Genomic DNA, 17,575 nt, shown 5'->3' with positions numbered 1-17,575 from the left:
TACGCTTGTGAAACCCCTAAGTCAAGTTTTTAATTAGGCAACGAAGTTGTTCTAAACTGCAGGATGAGTTGCTCAGTAACCACAATGACCATTACAACTGGGCATGACGACAAATCTGTAGAGAAAACAGCCATTTGGTTTAACTACACAGGAAAAATTATGGTTTTAACTAGGCCTGTCGCAATAAACAACTCAATTAATTGCATGATGAATGAAAATTATCAACCTCGTTTTCATTTATCGGCTTTATTGTTTCTTCGTGTCTCTTTCTGTTTACTGAAGACACTGGATGACAAACGGCTCAACTCCGGTGCTCTTCACCGACGCCTCCCTTTCTCTTTAAAATCCGTTTTAAACGTCCAAAAGCACATTTTTGGATCATTAAACGCATCTAAGCTGAGAAGCTAAGCTACGAGCTAAGCTAACAGGCCGACCTCGGGGGGGAAAAAAACACCCTCCGTCTTGTCAAAGCTCCATAATTCACGGTTGAAACCTGTGCCTTTGCGTAAAAACTTGTTTTTCTCTGCAAAAAGAAGCTGAGAACTTGTTTACTGATTTTTTTTTATTAAAAGCTTTGTGTAAAAAATGCTACGCTAAAGATCTAAAACCACACCGAGCGTCCGCCATTTTGAGAACCGAAAAACAGGAACGAGAAACAACCCATGTCACGTCAAGGGGCCTCCCTCCCTTTTTCTTAAAGAGTCACGCTGCTCGCTCTCTCACTATCCATCCTTAGGTTCAAACAGTCTTATACTGCCATCCGGTGGTCAAAAAAGTTACAACACTAAAAAATTAACCAACATTTTGTCTTGAATTTGACAATTGCTAATTATTGTCAAATTCCAATTAATATCATCGTTTATCGCAATAATTTCTGAGATAATTAATCGCGCAGCAAAATTTGTTATCGTGACAGGCCTAATTTTAATGGTGGCTTAGAGGAAGTAGGACGATAATGTACAAAATAAGGTGCAATCCACAGGTTTGTTGCTTCCATCTTCCATGAAATGCATGACAAAAGAATTGTATTGAACGTTTTTTTAATTTATCATGTCCTGGATGACTGAGAATCTTCACCAGCATAAGACAAAAGAAAAAAAAAAATCCTTCCACTGAAAGGAGAACCAGCAGATTACCGAAATCACCAGGACACTCAGGTGTTGAGTGAAAACTGGTCCTGCTCTATGGGCTTCTTCACCCAGGCACCGAGGCCCACTTTGTGGAAGGCTTTGAAGAGGGTCTGCTTGGCAGAATGGTACTCCACCGCTGCCTGCTTGGCCTCGTGGTAGCTGCTGGGCTGCGCCGTTCGGATCCGCAAGGTGGAGGACAGCTGCAGGTCACAGACAGGAGAACTCGCTAAGAGAACAATGTTTGCGTGTAACACGACCTGCTTGAACAAAAACAGGTGAGGATGGAAAATGTGTTGGAAAAACAATTACACATGCAAAGCCTTTCCTGAAAAACATCTGGATGCAAGTAACAATTATAAAACGTGTGTATAATTTTCCCGCACTGATGTTGTATTTCCAGATGTGTGAGCTCTCCATGCTATAGGCACTAATGCACCCCGATACCATCAGAGAGGCATGGTTTTGGAGTGTACGCTAATAAGGCTGCACGGTCCCTCTGTTTTTTTTAGTACAGAGGATGTAGGGTCTATGGTTTAAAAAAATAAATAAATTTGGATTTGTCTGACCACAGAACAGTTTTCCACTTTCCAACATTTTTCAGTCGGGTCATCTGGACAGTTTCTTTTTTTGTGCTGAAACGTTTCGCCTTCGATCCGGAAGGCTTCATCAGTCAGCACGTTTCAGCACAAAAAAAAGAAACTGTCCAGATGACCTGACTGAAAAATGTTGGATTGTATACCTGGATTATTGAGCATGGACTTTGTTGTTTTCAACCAGTTTGACACGACCGTCAACAAGGAAGAGGGCCAGCAATGGAGGAGGGGGCGTGACAAAGAGACCATCTTAGCACCAACATAACTGGTTTGTTCCACTTTGGAGTAAGCTGTTGGGGAAAGAATCAGTTTTGTTGTGCGTTTCCTTGACTGATGAAGCCTTCCGGATCGAAGGCGAAACGTTTCAGCACTAAAAAGGAAACTGTCCAGATGACCTGACTGAAAAATGTTGGATTGTATACCTGGATTATTGAGCATGGACTTTGTAGTTTTTCACTTTGTCTCAGCCCGTTGTAGATTTGGTCCAGAGAAGATAGCAGCATATCTGAATGGTGTTCACATCTTGCATGATAGAGCTTGAACCCGCACTTGTGGATGGCACAGTGAACTGTGCTTACAGGCAACTCAACCTTTATTTAGACAGGTTAATCCCATTGAGCCTCGGGGACTCGTTTACAAGAGAGACCTGCTTTTAACGAAGAATGATGACAACAAAGACAACAACAGACAATCATAAAAGGATGTGTACAAATTGAGAAGAACAAGTGAAAGAAACTGGTATAAAAAAATGTAGCAAAAAAACTGTTAGATTATAAGGCGGTGTAGAAAACTAAAAACAGGAACATGTCTGCATTAGTTTTTCCCAGGAATTTAAAAGATGTCTGAAGCCACTTAGTGAGGTCAAGGTTGAGAGCTTCAAATCTTTTTGTAAGATATTCCAGGAAACGGGAGCGGAGTAGGAGAAGGCCCTTTTGCCTAGTTCAGTCCGCACTGAGGGAACACTGCAGGTAATGATGTCCTGAGAGCGCACGCTGTAGCTGCACTCACGCAGAGACATGTAGGAGGAGATGTATGAAGGCAACAGACCAAGAAGTGATTTAAAGATGAAAATGTACCAGTGAGAGAGTCTGCGTGAAGTTAATGATGTCCAGTTAACCAGTGACTGACTGTCAATTTTACCATAAATGTTTTTTTCCAAGCATAAATAACCATTTAAAAATAGCTATAACCAGTGGTGGCCGGTCCATAGGGGCAGGTCGGGTAGAGCCCCACCTAAAAAATTCATCCACCCCACAAAGTAGTCCCCCTTAAAAAATAGTGTAAATTACTTATTCATTGAGATTGTTGTGCATACTTTTGTTCTGTGTATTTTTAAACTATTTTGACAATATTAAATGGAATTTGAAATGATTTTCAGTGCTTCATCCTCAAGTTTTTACTTATTTACTGTTATGGAGCAGTATCGCGTAACGATCTGCATTCGTCAAGCGGATCTGAACTTGCAACCAGTGATCTGAAAAGGGAGGTCCATTTCAGTTGGGACATCTGATTTTCTGCCCTGTGGACACATTTGGCTGGTTTTTAGTGCATTGATACAACCTCTACCTAGACCTGACGCGAGATCAAACCCAGGAACAGCTGCAGTGAAACCTGCCGAGTCACACAGTGGAGATATTCTATTTTTAAATCCGTTTGGAGCAGACAGATGGGACCAGAACAGAAAACTAGGGATGCACAATATTATCGGCATGGTATCGGTTTATATTAGTTATAAAGTTAAATATCAAACATCGGCCATTCCATCAAAATAACTCACCGATATAAAAGGCACCGTTTTTGCATGACAAGGATGCCTGCAGCCAGTACAACATTATGACATCACGCGAGCCGTTCAGTTTAGATTTGTGAAATTTTACAGATTTGCACTGTTTGAGTGCTGTTCAAGTTGTTTATTTGTCATATGCAAGGTTAACACAAGGTTAACAATGAAATGCTTAGGATGTCATTGTGTTAGAGAGAGTAAATATCATGAATAAATTTGACATTAAACATAATCCAAGTTGTTACATCATTTTCAGCCCCCTTTTTGGCATCTGTATTTTGTAGCAGGAAAAACTGACAAAGCCCATTGATTCATTAGCCCGGACTGCTTTTCACGAAGCAACCTGAACCCACGGGAGGGAGAAAAAAGGCAAAAACTTTGTAGACGCACACAAAAAACTATCAGTAAATTAAATACTAAAGAGGAACATCATTGCTTTTTCACAAAAAATGTAACGCAATGTGTAAAATTTCAAGAAGATATTGTGCACCCCACTAATATTTTTGCTCAGGAGCCATCACTGGCTATAATTACACTCTCATCATAAGATGAACTTTGTTCAGCAGCTGCTATGCTACTGCTAAAAATGCTAGACCTTTAATATTAGTTGAAGTTTTCCTCTCGATTTTGGAATATGTTCAATAAATAAATGCTCCGCTAAATGTTAAGTGTCGAATATCATGATTAGATTTGTTATGTTACCTCACGGGTCAGAACAATGCGTTAGCAGCACGTTACCTTGCAGTGCAGGCGCGTCCAGCGGCTATAAAGCGCGTGTTTGCAGAGTCTAGAGTGTCGACCCAGGTCATCTTTGCCCGTAGTGGCATTAATCACCTCTAAACCAGAGTCTCCAACCGTCCAGTTCACGCTGAAGTTCGGTGCTTTTCCTGGTTGACGGGCCTCCGTGTTACTTATTCCTGTAGAACACCAACGTCCATTTCGTAGTTAGGATTTTTTCTTATTGCTAATGTTTTCAATAAGATGTTTTTTTCTTGACATATTTCAGAGGCCATTAGCATAAATGTTCCCTAAAATCTAACCCCCCCAAAAAACATGTTCTTCTAAAATGCTTACAACTCCAACTCTGACAAAGTTGGGGTGTTGTGTAAAATGTGTGAATAAAAGCAGAACACAATGTTTGGGAAATCTCATAAAACAAAATTTCCTTCACAGTGGAACATGGTAAAGATCACATAAAGTATGAAATAGTTTGTTTTTTTTTATTGAAAAAACTGGTAACCTTGACAACACATCTCAAAATAGTTGGGACAGGGGCAACAAAAGATGTACAGTGGCACAAACAGGTACAGCTGGAGGAACATTTTGAAGTTAATTAAGTTTATTTGTATAAGGCCCGTAAAAGGAATGGGTGTAAAAGATCATTTAAGAGGTGCTGAATCTTTCAGAGGTAAAGATGGGCAAACTTTCCATAATTTATCTTCTTTGGACCAAAAATCATTTAACAGCAAGTGGGTCAAAAGCCTGCCTCGCTGATGGTATGGGGGTGCATTTGTGCAAAAGGCATGCGTCAGATATCAAGTCAAACATTGGTTTATAAATATGGGGGGAAAACATAAATAAGTTGCTTCGCCGTATAAGTCGCAAGGCATGCAAATTTATGTAAAGAGGTACGACTTATACGGTGAAAAATACGGTAGAAGTCTGGATTTCAGGCAGGTCATTTCAGCACCTGGACTCTTCTTTAATGAAGCTACGCTCCTGTAATGTACACAGCATCACATCTGACATCATCTTGCAGAAATATGCAAGAAAAAGATTTGCTTTCATTCATTCTGACATGGAAAATATTGAACACTACCATTTTCAGCCACTAGAGGGCCCTTGAGTAACATGACAAGCCAAGTGTCTCATTAATAGGTAAAAGTGACTATTAATGAGACACTTTGCTTGCCATACCAACCACCTTCGTCTCGCTCCGGAACTCCTGGAGCAAACATCAAATCAGCTTCATTTGGCTGCGCCGCCCAGGCGAAATGCAGCTGATTTGACCATTAAAGCTAATTTATTAAAGAAAAGTTCCACTGAGACACACCTCCTACTCCACTCCCGTTTCCTGGAACACCTTGCAAGGAGATCTGGGGCTCTCGAGTTTGACCTCTAGGTGACTTTGGACATCTGCTGGGTTCATGGCGGGGTCCAATGCAGACATGTTCCCTGTTTTTGGTATTTTACATCGCTTTATAATGTAGCTGTCTTTGTTTCGTTTTTATATAAGTTCTTCTATTTACTTTTCATTGTATATGCTTTTTATATAATTGTCCATTGTTGTCTGTACCTCATCTGTGTTTTTTGTTAAAAAACAGGTCTCTCTTGTAAAGGAGTCCTCGAGGCTCAATGAGACTAACCTGTATAAATAAAGGTTGAATGAATGAATGAATAATGTTGAGCAAACAAATAATTGTTTTTAGGCGGTTATCTTGTTAAAGTGCGAAGAAATGCACAGCGAGTCGTCCCTCTGCGCGCTCCCGCATCCGCGAATCGATTTTTGAAATGCAGCAGATTGGACCGTCAAAGTCCATTTATTAAGGAAAAGTTGACACCTTCAATATAATTTCGAGCAAACAAATAGTTGTTTTTAAGTGTTAACCTTGTTAAATTCTTGTTAAAGTCCTACCATGCACTCTCCCGCGGCCGCCATTTGGCAGCCAATCGATTTTTGGCACAACACCGGCCCACGTTTCCGGGTTGTCAGCGGTGATGCATGATAGATGTGACTTATAGAGTGAAGCGACTTATATATGTTTTTTCCACTTTATTAGACATATTTGAACTGATGCTACTTATACAGTGGTGCGACGTGTACGGCGGAAAGTACGGTAATAGAAAACACTTGATACAAAAAAAAATCCAGCAAAGACTGTTGAACAACTAGAATCCACCATCACGGGACAATATTCCCCTCAAAAAGCTCAATCTGTCTCCTCAGTCTGAGATGTTAAAAGATGAGATGCTTCACGGTGGGAAACATGGACCTGTACCGTTGGAAGGTGTGTTCTGTCAAATAATTCAAAATTACATTACCTTTTCAAATAAATATATAATTTCCTAGCTTAAGCATTTCACGTTTCATTGTAAATAAAATCTGCAAATTCTTGCACGCAGAGTTAGTGTTTTAAGACTACCGTATTTTCCGCCGTACACGTCGCACCGCTGTATATGTCGCATCAGTCCAAATATGTCTAATAAAGTGGAAAAAAACAAATAAATTGCTTCGCAGTACATGTCACATCTATTACGCGTCACCACTGAAAACCTGGAAATGTGGACCGGTGTTGTGTCAAAAATCGATTGGCTGCCGTGGGAGTGTGCACGGGAGGACTTTAACAAGAATTTAACAAGATTAACATTTAAAAACAATTGGTTTGTTTGCTCGAAATTATAGTAAAGGTGCATCTCAGTCTAATTTCTCCTTAATAAAAAGGACTTTAACGGTCAAATCAGCTGCATTTCAAAAGAATTTGCCGCCTCGATGCTCCGGGACCATGCAGAGGGAGGTGCTCAGGAATGAGTAACGATGCCCATTTCTTCAAAATTTAACAAGATAAGCACCTAAAACTATTATTTGTTTGCTTGACTTTATAGTAAATGTGTGTCTCAGTTGAACTTTTCCTTAATAAATGCACTTTATTGGTTAAATTAGCTGAATTACGCCGGGGTGGCGCAGTGAAATGAAACTGATTTGATGGTTGCTCCAGGTGAGCTGGACAAAGGTGGCAGACTATGGCAAGCCAAACGTGTTATTAATAGCCACTTTTATCTATTACATGACACAACGGCATGCAATACTACTCAAATGCCATCTAGTGGCTGAAAATGCTAGTGTTCAATATTTTCAGTCAGAATGAATGAAAATGGTCATATCGCAGCCAAAAACTGGTTTATAAATATGGGAAATAAACATAAATAAGTTGCTTCAGTGTATAAGTCGCAGGGCATGCAAATTATGCAAAAAACTGTGATTTATAGGGAAAAATACGGTACTTGTTTTATTACCAGTGGAAAACAGCAGATTACAGGTAGTTGTCATTAAAAAAAAAGCATGCTGCTTACCGCTGAGCAGTGGTCTGTTAAGGCTGAAGGACTGAGGCAGAGCCTCGATCTCTGTGATCCTTTGGTACATGGCTCTGGAGAGGTGGTCGGCATGGTACAAGCTGCCTAGGATGATGCTGGAGAAGTAAATGGGCTCAGTGAAGTAGCTCATCAAAGAGCCTTGGACGCCAACCACATTCCACCTGTTTGAGAAAATAAAAGGAATGAATCAACAAAATCAGCACAGAAATCTCCCGAATTTACAAACTGAATTTGTCTAAAAGGAGCCGAAAGCTGTGAGGAACCTCCTGGTGACTAATCAAGAAGCCTAATCAGAGCTCCTGTGATCTGATGACTTCTGAAAAGTGCAGTTAACAGCAGAGGCACAAGTAGATAGATTGCTGAAAGACACTGAGATAATTCAGTCTCTACATGCGCACATGATCATCAGGGCCCCTACTGGTCCGCTAAAGAGTCCTTTCAATAACTTCAGGAGGTCTGCAGAGTTTATTATTTAAAAGCTGACATGTACTAGAATTACACCAAATACTGTACATAATGCCCGTCTTAAGAGCAAGACAACTTGAAAAATAAGCAACAGGCTGACTTCCACTTTGGTGTGGCTGTATCTACAGCAGATATAAGAAATGTCACTATTGAAACCTGGGTTGCCATGTCAAAATCCAATATGGCCACGCCATATAGCTACTGTATACGTGAACTGATCACACCCATCATTTGAGGAATCTATGCTTTCTAGTTTTAATATTGATGTATAGTTTCTTTAAATGATTCAGGTGGCCCTTGGAGTGGCCGAAGATTAATCTATGGGGGCCAAGGCCACCATTGGCCACTTTCTGGCTCTGCCATTGAGCCTGGTCACGAATAAAACTGCTCCCTCCACTCACCAGGATCCGTCACTCTATGCTGCCTCGGATAAGCAAAAAACAGAGAACACCTACGTCTCTTATTATACACAATGTAACACTCACTTGTATATCTTGCACCAAAAACATTAAGGTTCATTTGCCTTCCCTGTTCTATCCCAATCCAGAAAAATTATCTCAAAAACCAAACATTCACTATTTAAATCCCTCAGCAACGGGGAACATCGACGTACCGCTTGTTTATCCTTAAAATGGTCACCCTTGCAAGACTTGGCTGCGTCCGGTTGTTTTGAGTTTGACCAATCATGCGGTCTATGACAGACAGATGCAGTTAGTGCGGTCGTTTTTCATTCGACATCCAAAAATCAGCTGAAACCAGACCATCAGTGTGTACGCCAAATCTTGGTTCAGGTCTCTTTTGTAAAGGAGTCCCCGAGACTCAATGGGTTTAACCTGTATAAATAAAGGTTGAATGAATCTTTTCAAAACCTGTAAAGACTGAAACTTGTGTAGAGAGTTCGTAGCTTTGGGCTTGGAAATTTTCATCTGAATGAACTTGTGGAACAATGTCCTTTACAGAGATGAGACCAAAATAGGTTTGATTACCCATGATGCACAGCAACAAACGCAGCATATTAGCATAAACACCTCATGCCAACTGTCAAGCACGGTGGTGGAGGGGTGTTTTATCAACTGGAAGTCACTGAGTTGACCATGAATTCCTCTGCAGACCAAAGAGTCATAGTTACTTGAAATGTAGAATATTTTGATGGTGAAGTCGTTAAGATCTACTGAGTAATTCATTATCATTTCTAAATGTACAAAGTTGTCAAAGTTGGTTCTCTAATTATCTCTCAGATCGGAGACAATGTGTACAACATAACGGTACTTCCTCCTGTTACTTAACTGTTAACAATGGTGTACCACAAGGTTCAGTCTTGGGACCCACCTTCTTCACAATCTACATAAGTAATGCAAGTCAGATCAATCGTGATGTATCCTTACATTTCTATACCAGTGACACAGTAGTTTATTGTCGAGCTAGAACAGCTGCTAAGGCTTTCCAGCTTTTACAGTCTGCATTCAACATCATCCAGTCAGATTTATTCCATCTCAAACTGGTGCTAAATACAAATAAAACCAAAGGGGTGTTTTCAAACAGGAAGTCAGTACCAGCAGTCCTTGCTTCTATTTTATTTTCAAATGGTGTCCCTATTGAGTTTGTCGATTCTTATAAATACTTTGGTATCTTGGTCGATCCGCATCCCTCTTTTAAACCTCATGTTGAAAACTTGTTAAAGAAATTGGAAGTAAAACCGAATTTCTTTTTTTTTTTAGAAATGGATCCTGTTTAACTCTAAACGCTAGGAAATGCCGTGTAACTGCTACATTCCTCCACTCCATCGACTACAGTGACATTTACATGAATGCTACTGTAAGCACTCTGCAGATGCTGGATGCTGTCTATCACATTATGCTAAGATTCATAACTAGCTGTAACTATCGTACCCACTACTGCACCCAGTATTCACTGGTTAACTGGACATCATTAACTTCACACAGACTCTCCCACTGGTACATTTTCTTCTTTAAATCACTTCTTTGTCTGCTGCCTTCATACATCTCCTCCTATATGTCACGTTATCAGTGCAGCTACAGCGTGCGCTCTCAGGACATTATTACCTGCAGCGTTCCCTCAGTGAGGACTGAACTAGGTAAAAGGGCCTTCTCCTACTCCGCTCCCGTTTCCTGGAATATCCTTAAAAAAGATCTGAAGCTCTCGACCTTGACCTCTCGAAAGGATTTTAAACAACTTCTAAGTTAATGGTAAAAACCACTGCAGACACGCTCCTGTTTTTAGTATTTTACACCATCTTATAATGTATAGTATTATAGAATAATATACTATAATGTATAGTATTTTACACTGCTTTATAATGTAGCTGGTTTTTTTTTTCGTTTTTATTTAAATTTTCTTTATATGACTGTCTGCTGTTGTTTGTACCTCATCTGTGTTTTTTGTTTAAAACTGGTCTCTCTTGTAAAAGAGTCCTCGTGACTTAATGAGACTAACCTGTATAAATAAAGGTTGAGTGACTGAACACAGACCTGGCAATCTTGTCACTACACGACATGGTGAGCAGCCTTTCGCCCTGAAGAACCCCGTCCCACGTCTGAATAGTGTAATTGGAGCGCACGGGTATGGTCCCTTCACCGGACTCGATTTTAGTCCTCAGCTGTCCTCTGGCTTTTCTGTTCGGGTGTCTGTCCCCTTGATCTTTTGGATTTGAAGACAAGACGACGTGAGAATGGAACAGCAAATACCAGATCTAATGGAAACAAAAAGAAAAACTGGTTTCCTTAATCCAGTAATTTACTCACCTTCCACACCAGCTTCATGAGGTGAGAAGATGCGGGCATCTCCACAGGGGGACGTGCTGATGTATAGATGGAACTGGACATTTTCCTTCAATCTGTATCCATCTTTGCTGTCACACTTGGCAAAGATGGATTTCTGGTGTTCGCCTTCATTGTTACTAAAGAAGTAAACAGTTGGAAGGTTAGCCACTAGACGACGTTCGTGAAATCTCTGTTAAAGTAGTTCTGAGGTAGGCCTGTCGCGATAAACGATAAATCAATTAATCGCATGATAAATGAAAATTATCAACCTCATTTTCATTTATCGGCTTTATCATTTCTTCGTGTCTCTGTCTACTGAAGTCACCAGATTACAAGAGACTCAACCCCGGTGCTCGTCACTGACCCCTCCCTTTCTCTTTAAAATCTGTTTTAACGATCCAAAATCGTGTTTTGGATCGTTAAAATCAGCTAAGCTGAGAAGCTAAGCTACGAGCTAAGCTAACAGGCCGACCTCGGGGAAAAAAACCTCTGTCTTTTCAAAGCTCCAAAATTCACAGTTGAAACCCGTGCCTTTGTGTAAAAAGTTGTTTTTCTCTGCAAAAAGAAGCTGATAACTTGTTTACTGATAGTTTATTAAAAGCTTTGTGTGACAAATGCTATGCTAAAGAACTCAAACCACATAGAGCGTCCGCCATTTTGAGAACCGAAAAACAGGAACGAGAGACAGCCCATGTCATGTCAAGGGGCCTCCCTTCCATTTTTCTTAAAGAGACACGCTACTCGCTCCCTTGCTATTCATCCTTCTGTTCAAATGGTCTTATACTGCCATCCGGTGGTCAAAAAAGGTATTACACACACACGAAAATAAAACATTTCTTCTTAAATTTGACATGAATAATCATTGTCAAATTTCAAACAATATTATCGTTTATCGCAATAATTTTTGAAACAATCAATTGCCCAGCAAAATTTGTTATCGTGACAGGCCTATTCTGACGTAGGCATTTTCCTGGCAGGTGTATGAAATAAGTGACATGTTCAGCAGTTTAAAGTTTCACACACAGCAGCCATCACCTGAGGAAGTGCTCCAGCTGGGAGTACAGGAACCTGATGAGGGAGCGCCGGGCTACAATCTCAGCATGGCAGTCGTTCAGAGCCAAACCTTGATCGCTTATGTATTCGCCGTTGATACACTTCGTCCCTGTGGATACACAGATGACCTGAGCCTCCTTCACATCAGAACCTGCAGGAGGGAGAGGACGGGAATTAGATGGTCATTTACCATCTAAAGATGCTTAGACACAGCAAAGTTCTTAGAATGTTATCCACTGTTCAAGTCCAGCGTCTCACTGCGTCTGTTGGAGACTAGCCGGCAGTGGAGAACCCTTAGGGCCTTAAACACCTTCAGAAAAGGCCTACGAACTCAGCACATGAAATGCTACATTTAAATTTTTATTTTTTATACAACAAATTTTCAGTGCCGTTTTTATTGTTGCTATTTTCTCTTATTTGCTGTAAACTATGTTGAAGTTGAGCAAGAAACTCTTTTTAATTAATGAAACCACAATTGTTCAATTAGATTATTTTAATTTTTTTGTCTCCAGGCAGAAACGTTCGAAGGAGCTTTGCCATAGATTAGGACTTCTCCGTCAGGACCGAAGGCTGAGCTAAGTCAGAGGATGAGTTTGTTTAATAACGAACAGGAAAATGAACCAATCACAATGCTGATGTAGAGTGGGTGGGACCAAACCACGGGGCTCTGAGCCTTCGGGAATCCCCTGAAAGTTACGTCAATCATTTTCAATATTATAATTGTATTGTGGCTTCATTACATGGTGATGTTGGTGTAGCTGCCAAGGTGGAGCGTGTGGACGCAGGCAAACGTGACGTAACGAACAAAATAATGTGCACAATACTGTTTAGCAACCTGTGCACATGAAAAGAAAGATGCCATATCTCCATCTTCTATCGCTTATCTGTAGTCGGATCTCGGAGGCAACAGGACGAAATTTCAAGACAAACAAATACCTGTTGTCATGACGACTCCAGCCAAGACTTTCCGCCGAGCGTGTGGAGATGTGAATTTGTCCGTCAGTTTGCTAAACTTGTCAATGACCAAACGAGAAACGGCGTCCGCCAAGACCTAAGCAAAATGGAGGAAGAATGTCAAATATAAGACAAACCGCTAGAAGATCTGTGAGGTCTTATTTTTGTCATATGAATTAGAAGATTTAAATTACAAAACAACTACATAAAAAATACAATTATATGAAACTATGGAATGTTTAGACAGCTCAAAATTTAAAGCGAGTGACAAACTTCACTAAGCTGAATCTCACAATACTGCACGAGACTGTGCCCGAGGTTTAGGAAAGGGTTTGACCAAAACAACGGTCACATCACAGCACCAGATAATTTTAGTTAAATCTCTGGCATGAAAAGGCAGCAGATGATATGCATTCCTTCCAAGGAATGCTTAGTCTTGTGGGAGTTCTGCTCTGCCAGCTCCCTGCACCCACAACGGATCATCGGCTTGATGAACAGGAGGAGCATAAAAGGCTGCAGAGGACATCCAGTCAGCGCTGGAGCATTACCTGCCAATGGTAGTTCGGCTCTAGCATTTTACTTGAGAGTTAAACTGAATATTAACAGACTTTTTATTTCTCTGTGCGTCCAGTGTATAATCCCCGAGGTCCTCCTGTCCCCTGGATTCTCCTATGCCTCCTCAGCTGCCTCCACGCCTTCCTACCACTCACCTCCTGCTTGGAACCATTGTTCAGATGTTCACCTCCTTCGCCCTGGAATCATTGGGTCAGCTCTCCTCACAACTGACCAGTAACCCATCGTCTTGCTATATAGCTTCCAGCTCCCTCCCCAATACATTTGCTGAATTATCACTTTGTAAATAAACACTGTAAATACAATTTGAGTCTTGGTACCTGGTCTCTTCAGTCCTTGGATAAGGGTATAGCCGCAATCGTTACAGGGCTTTAATTCTTAGTTGTTATATATATATATATATATATATATATATATATATATATATATATATACACACACAACTGTAGCAGGTGAAAATTGTGACAAAAGTAGAAAAGTGGCTGAGCAGCAATATTATTAATCACCAAAAGATAATTCTAAAAATAAACGAAAAGCTGTTAAAAATTCCACTCGCGTTCATCGATTTTCAATTAGGAATTCTTTCCTGGTGTGAATGACAGGCATTCGGATCGTCTGCTTCACTGCTCTGCGAGTCAGACAGTGACATGCTAAGGCAGGTTTAATGAATACCTGCGTTTGAAACACACTCGGGGCGATGGTAATTAAGATAGCAGCTTTTCTATCAGTGTGCAAGGGTATATTAACAGGAAGGGATTATTTTATGTGTAAATAGGAGACCAGTGTGTTAAACTTGTCTCAACTGAAGTCACCTTTAATCAGCCGGTCACAGAAGTGACATTTGTAGAGGAAAAGCATTTTAAAGTGGACCCTTAATTTGTCCCAATAAATATGAACACTGAACATTTTCTATGTAATGTATTATAATGTGAAATTCTAAGTTTTCTAAATTGGAAACTTCTCCAAAGACTAAAAGAATGAGAGGGAGGGATGGAGACTTCTCATGTGGAGAAATGGGAATTAACAGAATGTTATAGGAATAATGGCAAATAAACCTGAAAATTTTAAATATTGAAGGTTGACCCTTTACAGAGATTTTAAATAGGTGTAGGAATTTTTTTTTATTTTTATTTTTACCTGGAATGTATTAATTTCTTAAGGTAGGATTTTGAAATCAGAGGAATATTTCAATATATTTTTGTCCAGCAGTATTTTTTTTTACCACTATCTTGTAAACACTTTTAGCCTCATCAATCATATTGACCAGGAGATGATTTTCTAATGACGTTAGAGTGATGGAAAGTTGTCTCAGGTCTCGTCCACATAGAAAAGCAGTTTTTCCAAAATAATGTTTTTTTGTTATATCTAAAAAATATCCTCGTAAACATGGCACTATTTCTAAACATGGCTTAATTGACAAAAAAAAGAAAACAACCCCAAAATACTAAAGTAACTATGCTAACATGCAATTAAAATATATAAAACAGGATACAAGGCGTCAAGTTTATACACTGGAGGTAAAATGTTGGAAAAGAGAACGTCCATGGGTTGTAAGTTAGATTAGAGGTGGGCAATGATACGCAAAGCTAACCAAGAAGTTAGTTTTGCTCACGCTAAACCGCTAACAAAAAATTAGCAGAAGCTAACGCTAAAGCACTAACTTTTATCATGCACTGCTGTCGCTAACACTGTTAGACTAATGTGACAACGTTGTAAGGGAACACAACTCAAAACGGTTCATAAATCACAAGTAAAGCGTCCATGTCGCGTTCAGAGGTGAGCTTTCAGAACTTAATCAGATCCATTGGAACCAAAGAGGTGGAGCAGAACTCTGCTGTGCTGTAGGAGAAAATCTGAGTACTTGGAGAAAAACTCATACATGGACAGGGAGAACATGCAAACTCCATGGCAACATGATGGCTCAGTGGTTAGCACTGTTGCCTCACAGCAAGAAGGTCCTGGGTTCAATCCCCGATTGGACCTGGGGTCTTTCTGTGTGGAGTTTGCATGTTCTTCTCGTGCCTGCGTGGGTTTCGTCCGGGTACTCCGGTTTCCTCCCACAGACCAAATACATGCATGCCTTCAGACTTCCCTCTCAAAAGAGATATGTGATCTCAATGGGATTTGCCTGGTTAAATCAAAGTTAATTCATTCATAATTATTTAAACAGGTTAGTCCCATTGAGCCACGAGGACTCATTTACAAGAGAGACCTGGATTTTAACAGAGTGATGACAACAAGATAATAATGTAAGATGGACCTCCATTTGAATTTTAAACCCAAGATCATTTTGTTGCACCAACCAACTGTTGCCCTACAGGTCTGTGTTGAAGTATTAGAAACAAATTGTGCAATTAAAAACAAAAATATTAACTATATATAACTGAAACTTTCTTCACGTGCTTTGCATTGTGTTTGTCTCAATTGAAAGTACTTATGGAAATCAAAACAGTGAAAATGGAAACAGTTTGTGGCTACGGATAAAACCAGCTTTAAGCTACTTCTGATACAAAATAAGTACTTTAAGTTATCCTTGTCAAATAAAAATTAAACAAAACAATAAAAATAACTGATGTGGAACATAATAAAAGCAAGAAAGGTATATGGCGATTGTGACTACAAAACAAGATAGTACCGTAATCTTCCAGTGTTTACCTGTGGTAGGTGAAGCTGCAGTCCTTCTCTGGGTATGGGCTGTTGGGATGGTGCCTGGTCCAGCTGCATATTGAAGAGGGCTGACAAAGCAGCCTGGGCTGCCCGAGCCTTGGCCAGCCTCTTGTTTCGACCAGAACCCTGGAAGGTCTGGGTGTCTACTGCCACTGACATGACAAAGTTTTTGGCATGGCTCTCCCCACTTTCTGACACAAACATATATTTAACGCCTGGCCGCATCTCGTTGAGGATCATCACAGGATTTTTGCCACTTGTTGGGGAGGTGAAACTAGATGGTGCTGGGGCTAAGGGAGACTGGGCCAGTTTGGAAATGGAGGAGGGTAGAAATGGATGATCTATTCCCAGAGATGCAAAAGAACCGTTACTTTTGGAGGCTCGGTAAAATGGGCCATTTAAAGGGACAGATGCCTCAAAGGTATTAAAGAGCATGTCTGGAAAGTCAGCATGGTCTGAGGTGAAGTCTGTATGAACAGATAGAGTCTGGCCCATTACCATGTGGGCTTCGGAAGCATTGGGAAACTGAACAAAGGAACGCAAAGCCTTCTCTGCTGCGTTCTGCTTGGCCTTCTTCTTAGTAGGACCAGAGCCATTGAAGAGCTGCCCATTGACCTCCACAGTCATCACAAAAACGGGTGCATGGACAGGTCCAGTCTGGGAAAGAAGTTTGTACTGCAACCCAGGTTTGATCTCATTCAGCTGCATGAGCGCATTCTTGGGCAGAATGGGTCCAGAAACTTTCTTACGTTTCTTAGGCTTATACTTGGAATGCGTATGGCCATTACTGCCCTCCTCAAGGGGACGCTTCCTGCCGCACTTAGCACTCTTGTTGGGGAGTTGTATAGCTTTAGCTCCAACTCTCTCTTTGGAACAGGGGTTGTCCAATTCTTGATTTTCCTTAACATCTGTGCTGCGTGAACCTGCGATGTCCAGAAAGAGCAACTTACTATGCCTTTGTTGCCGGAGCTTGTAAATGTCAAATTTAGAGATTCATTCATCTCCCTTTGCAACTGAACTAAGTGATGTGTGCTCTCTGTTCTACAGAATAATACCTTCATGAATAGATTACTGTAATGCAGTAAGGTTAGTAAAGTGCAAAGGGTCCTAACACGATGAAGTACCTCTCTGAAGCGAACACACATCACTAGACCCTGTTAACAAAGCCAATGGAAGTTGGTATAAATTTCCATTTATAACATCCTACAACAAAAGCATGATAGGTTTCTACTTTTGGTGCACAAGACAGAAATAAAAGTGTTGTTGACAGATTAACTGAATACATTTTGACATGTCGCTACCAAAGGTTAGATCTTTGGACCTTTACAAACTAGTCAACTAAAGGCTGCTGACTATGGGTTAATGAGACTATTTTTAACCATTCATTGTGTGTTTTTAAGGAACAAGTCCTCTAATTGATACCTGTGGTAACATCATAACTTTGTCTAGATTTGTAGTTTTAGATGACCGTGAGAAAATGACAAA

At 40.4% G+C, this 17,575-nt stretch overlaps 1 protein-coding gene across 2 annotated transcripts in view; it reads right to left on the bottom strand.

Moving 5' to 3' along the window:
- Positions 1-1,082: 1,082 nt before the first annotated feature.
- Positions 1,083-17,575, bottom strand: part of LOC119428713 (double-stranded RNA-specific editase 1-like) — a 29,381-nt gene continuing 12,888 nt past the window's right edge. For both annotated transcript variants that reach the window (XM_037696386.1, XM_037696387.1), the window contains exons 4-11: positions 16,079-17,013; positions 12,833-12,947; positions 11,879-12,047; positions 10,826-10,980; positions 10,553-10,721; positions 7,578-7,759; positions 4,245-4,423; positions 1,083-1,330 (exon numbers count right to left, since the gene is read on the bottom strand). In XM_037696386.1, coding sequence (XP_037552314.1) covers positions 1,154-1,330; positions 4,245-4,423; positions 7,578-7,759; positions 10,553-10,721; positions 10,826-10,980; positions 11,879-12,047; positions 12,833-12,947; positions 16,079-17,013 — 2,081 coding nt within the window. In that variant the 3' untranslated portion in view covers positions 1,083-1,153. The remainder of the gene's footprint in view (positions 1,331-4,244; positions 4,424-7,577; positions 7,760-10,552; positions 10,722-10,825; positions 10,981-11,878; positions 12,048-12,832; positions 12,948-16,078; positions 17,014-17,575) is intronic.

Source organism: Nematolebias whitei, chromosome 23, assembly GCF_014905685.2.
Source record: "Nematolebias whitei isolate Nwh7 chromosome 23, NemWhi1, whole genome shotgun sequence".
In the NCBI taxonomy this organism is placed as follows: domain Eukaryota; kingdom Metazoa; phylum Chordata; class Actinopteri; order Cyprinodontiformes; family Rivulidae; genus Nematolebias; species Nematolebias whitei.
This window is presented reverse-complemented; position numbering and strand designations above follow the sequence as displayed.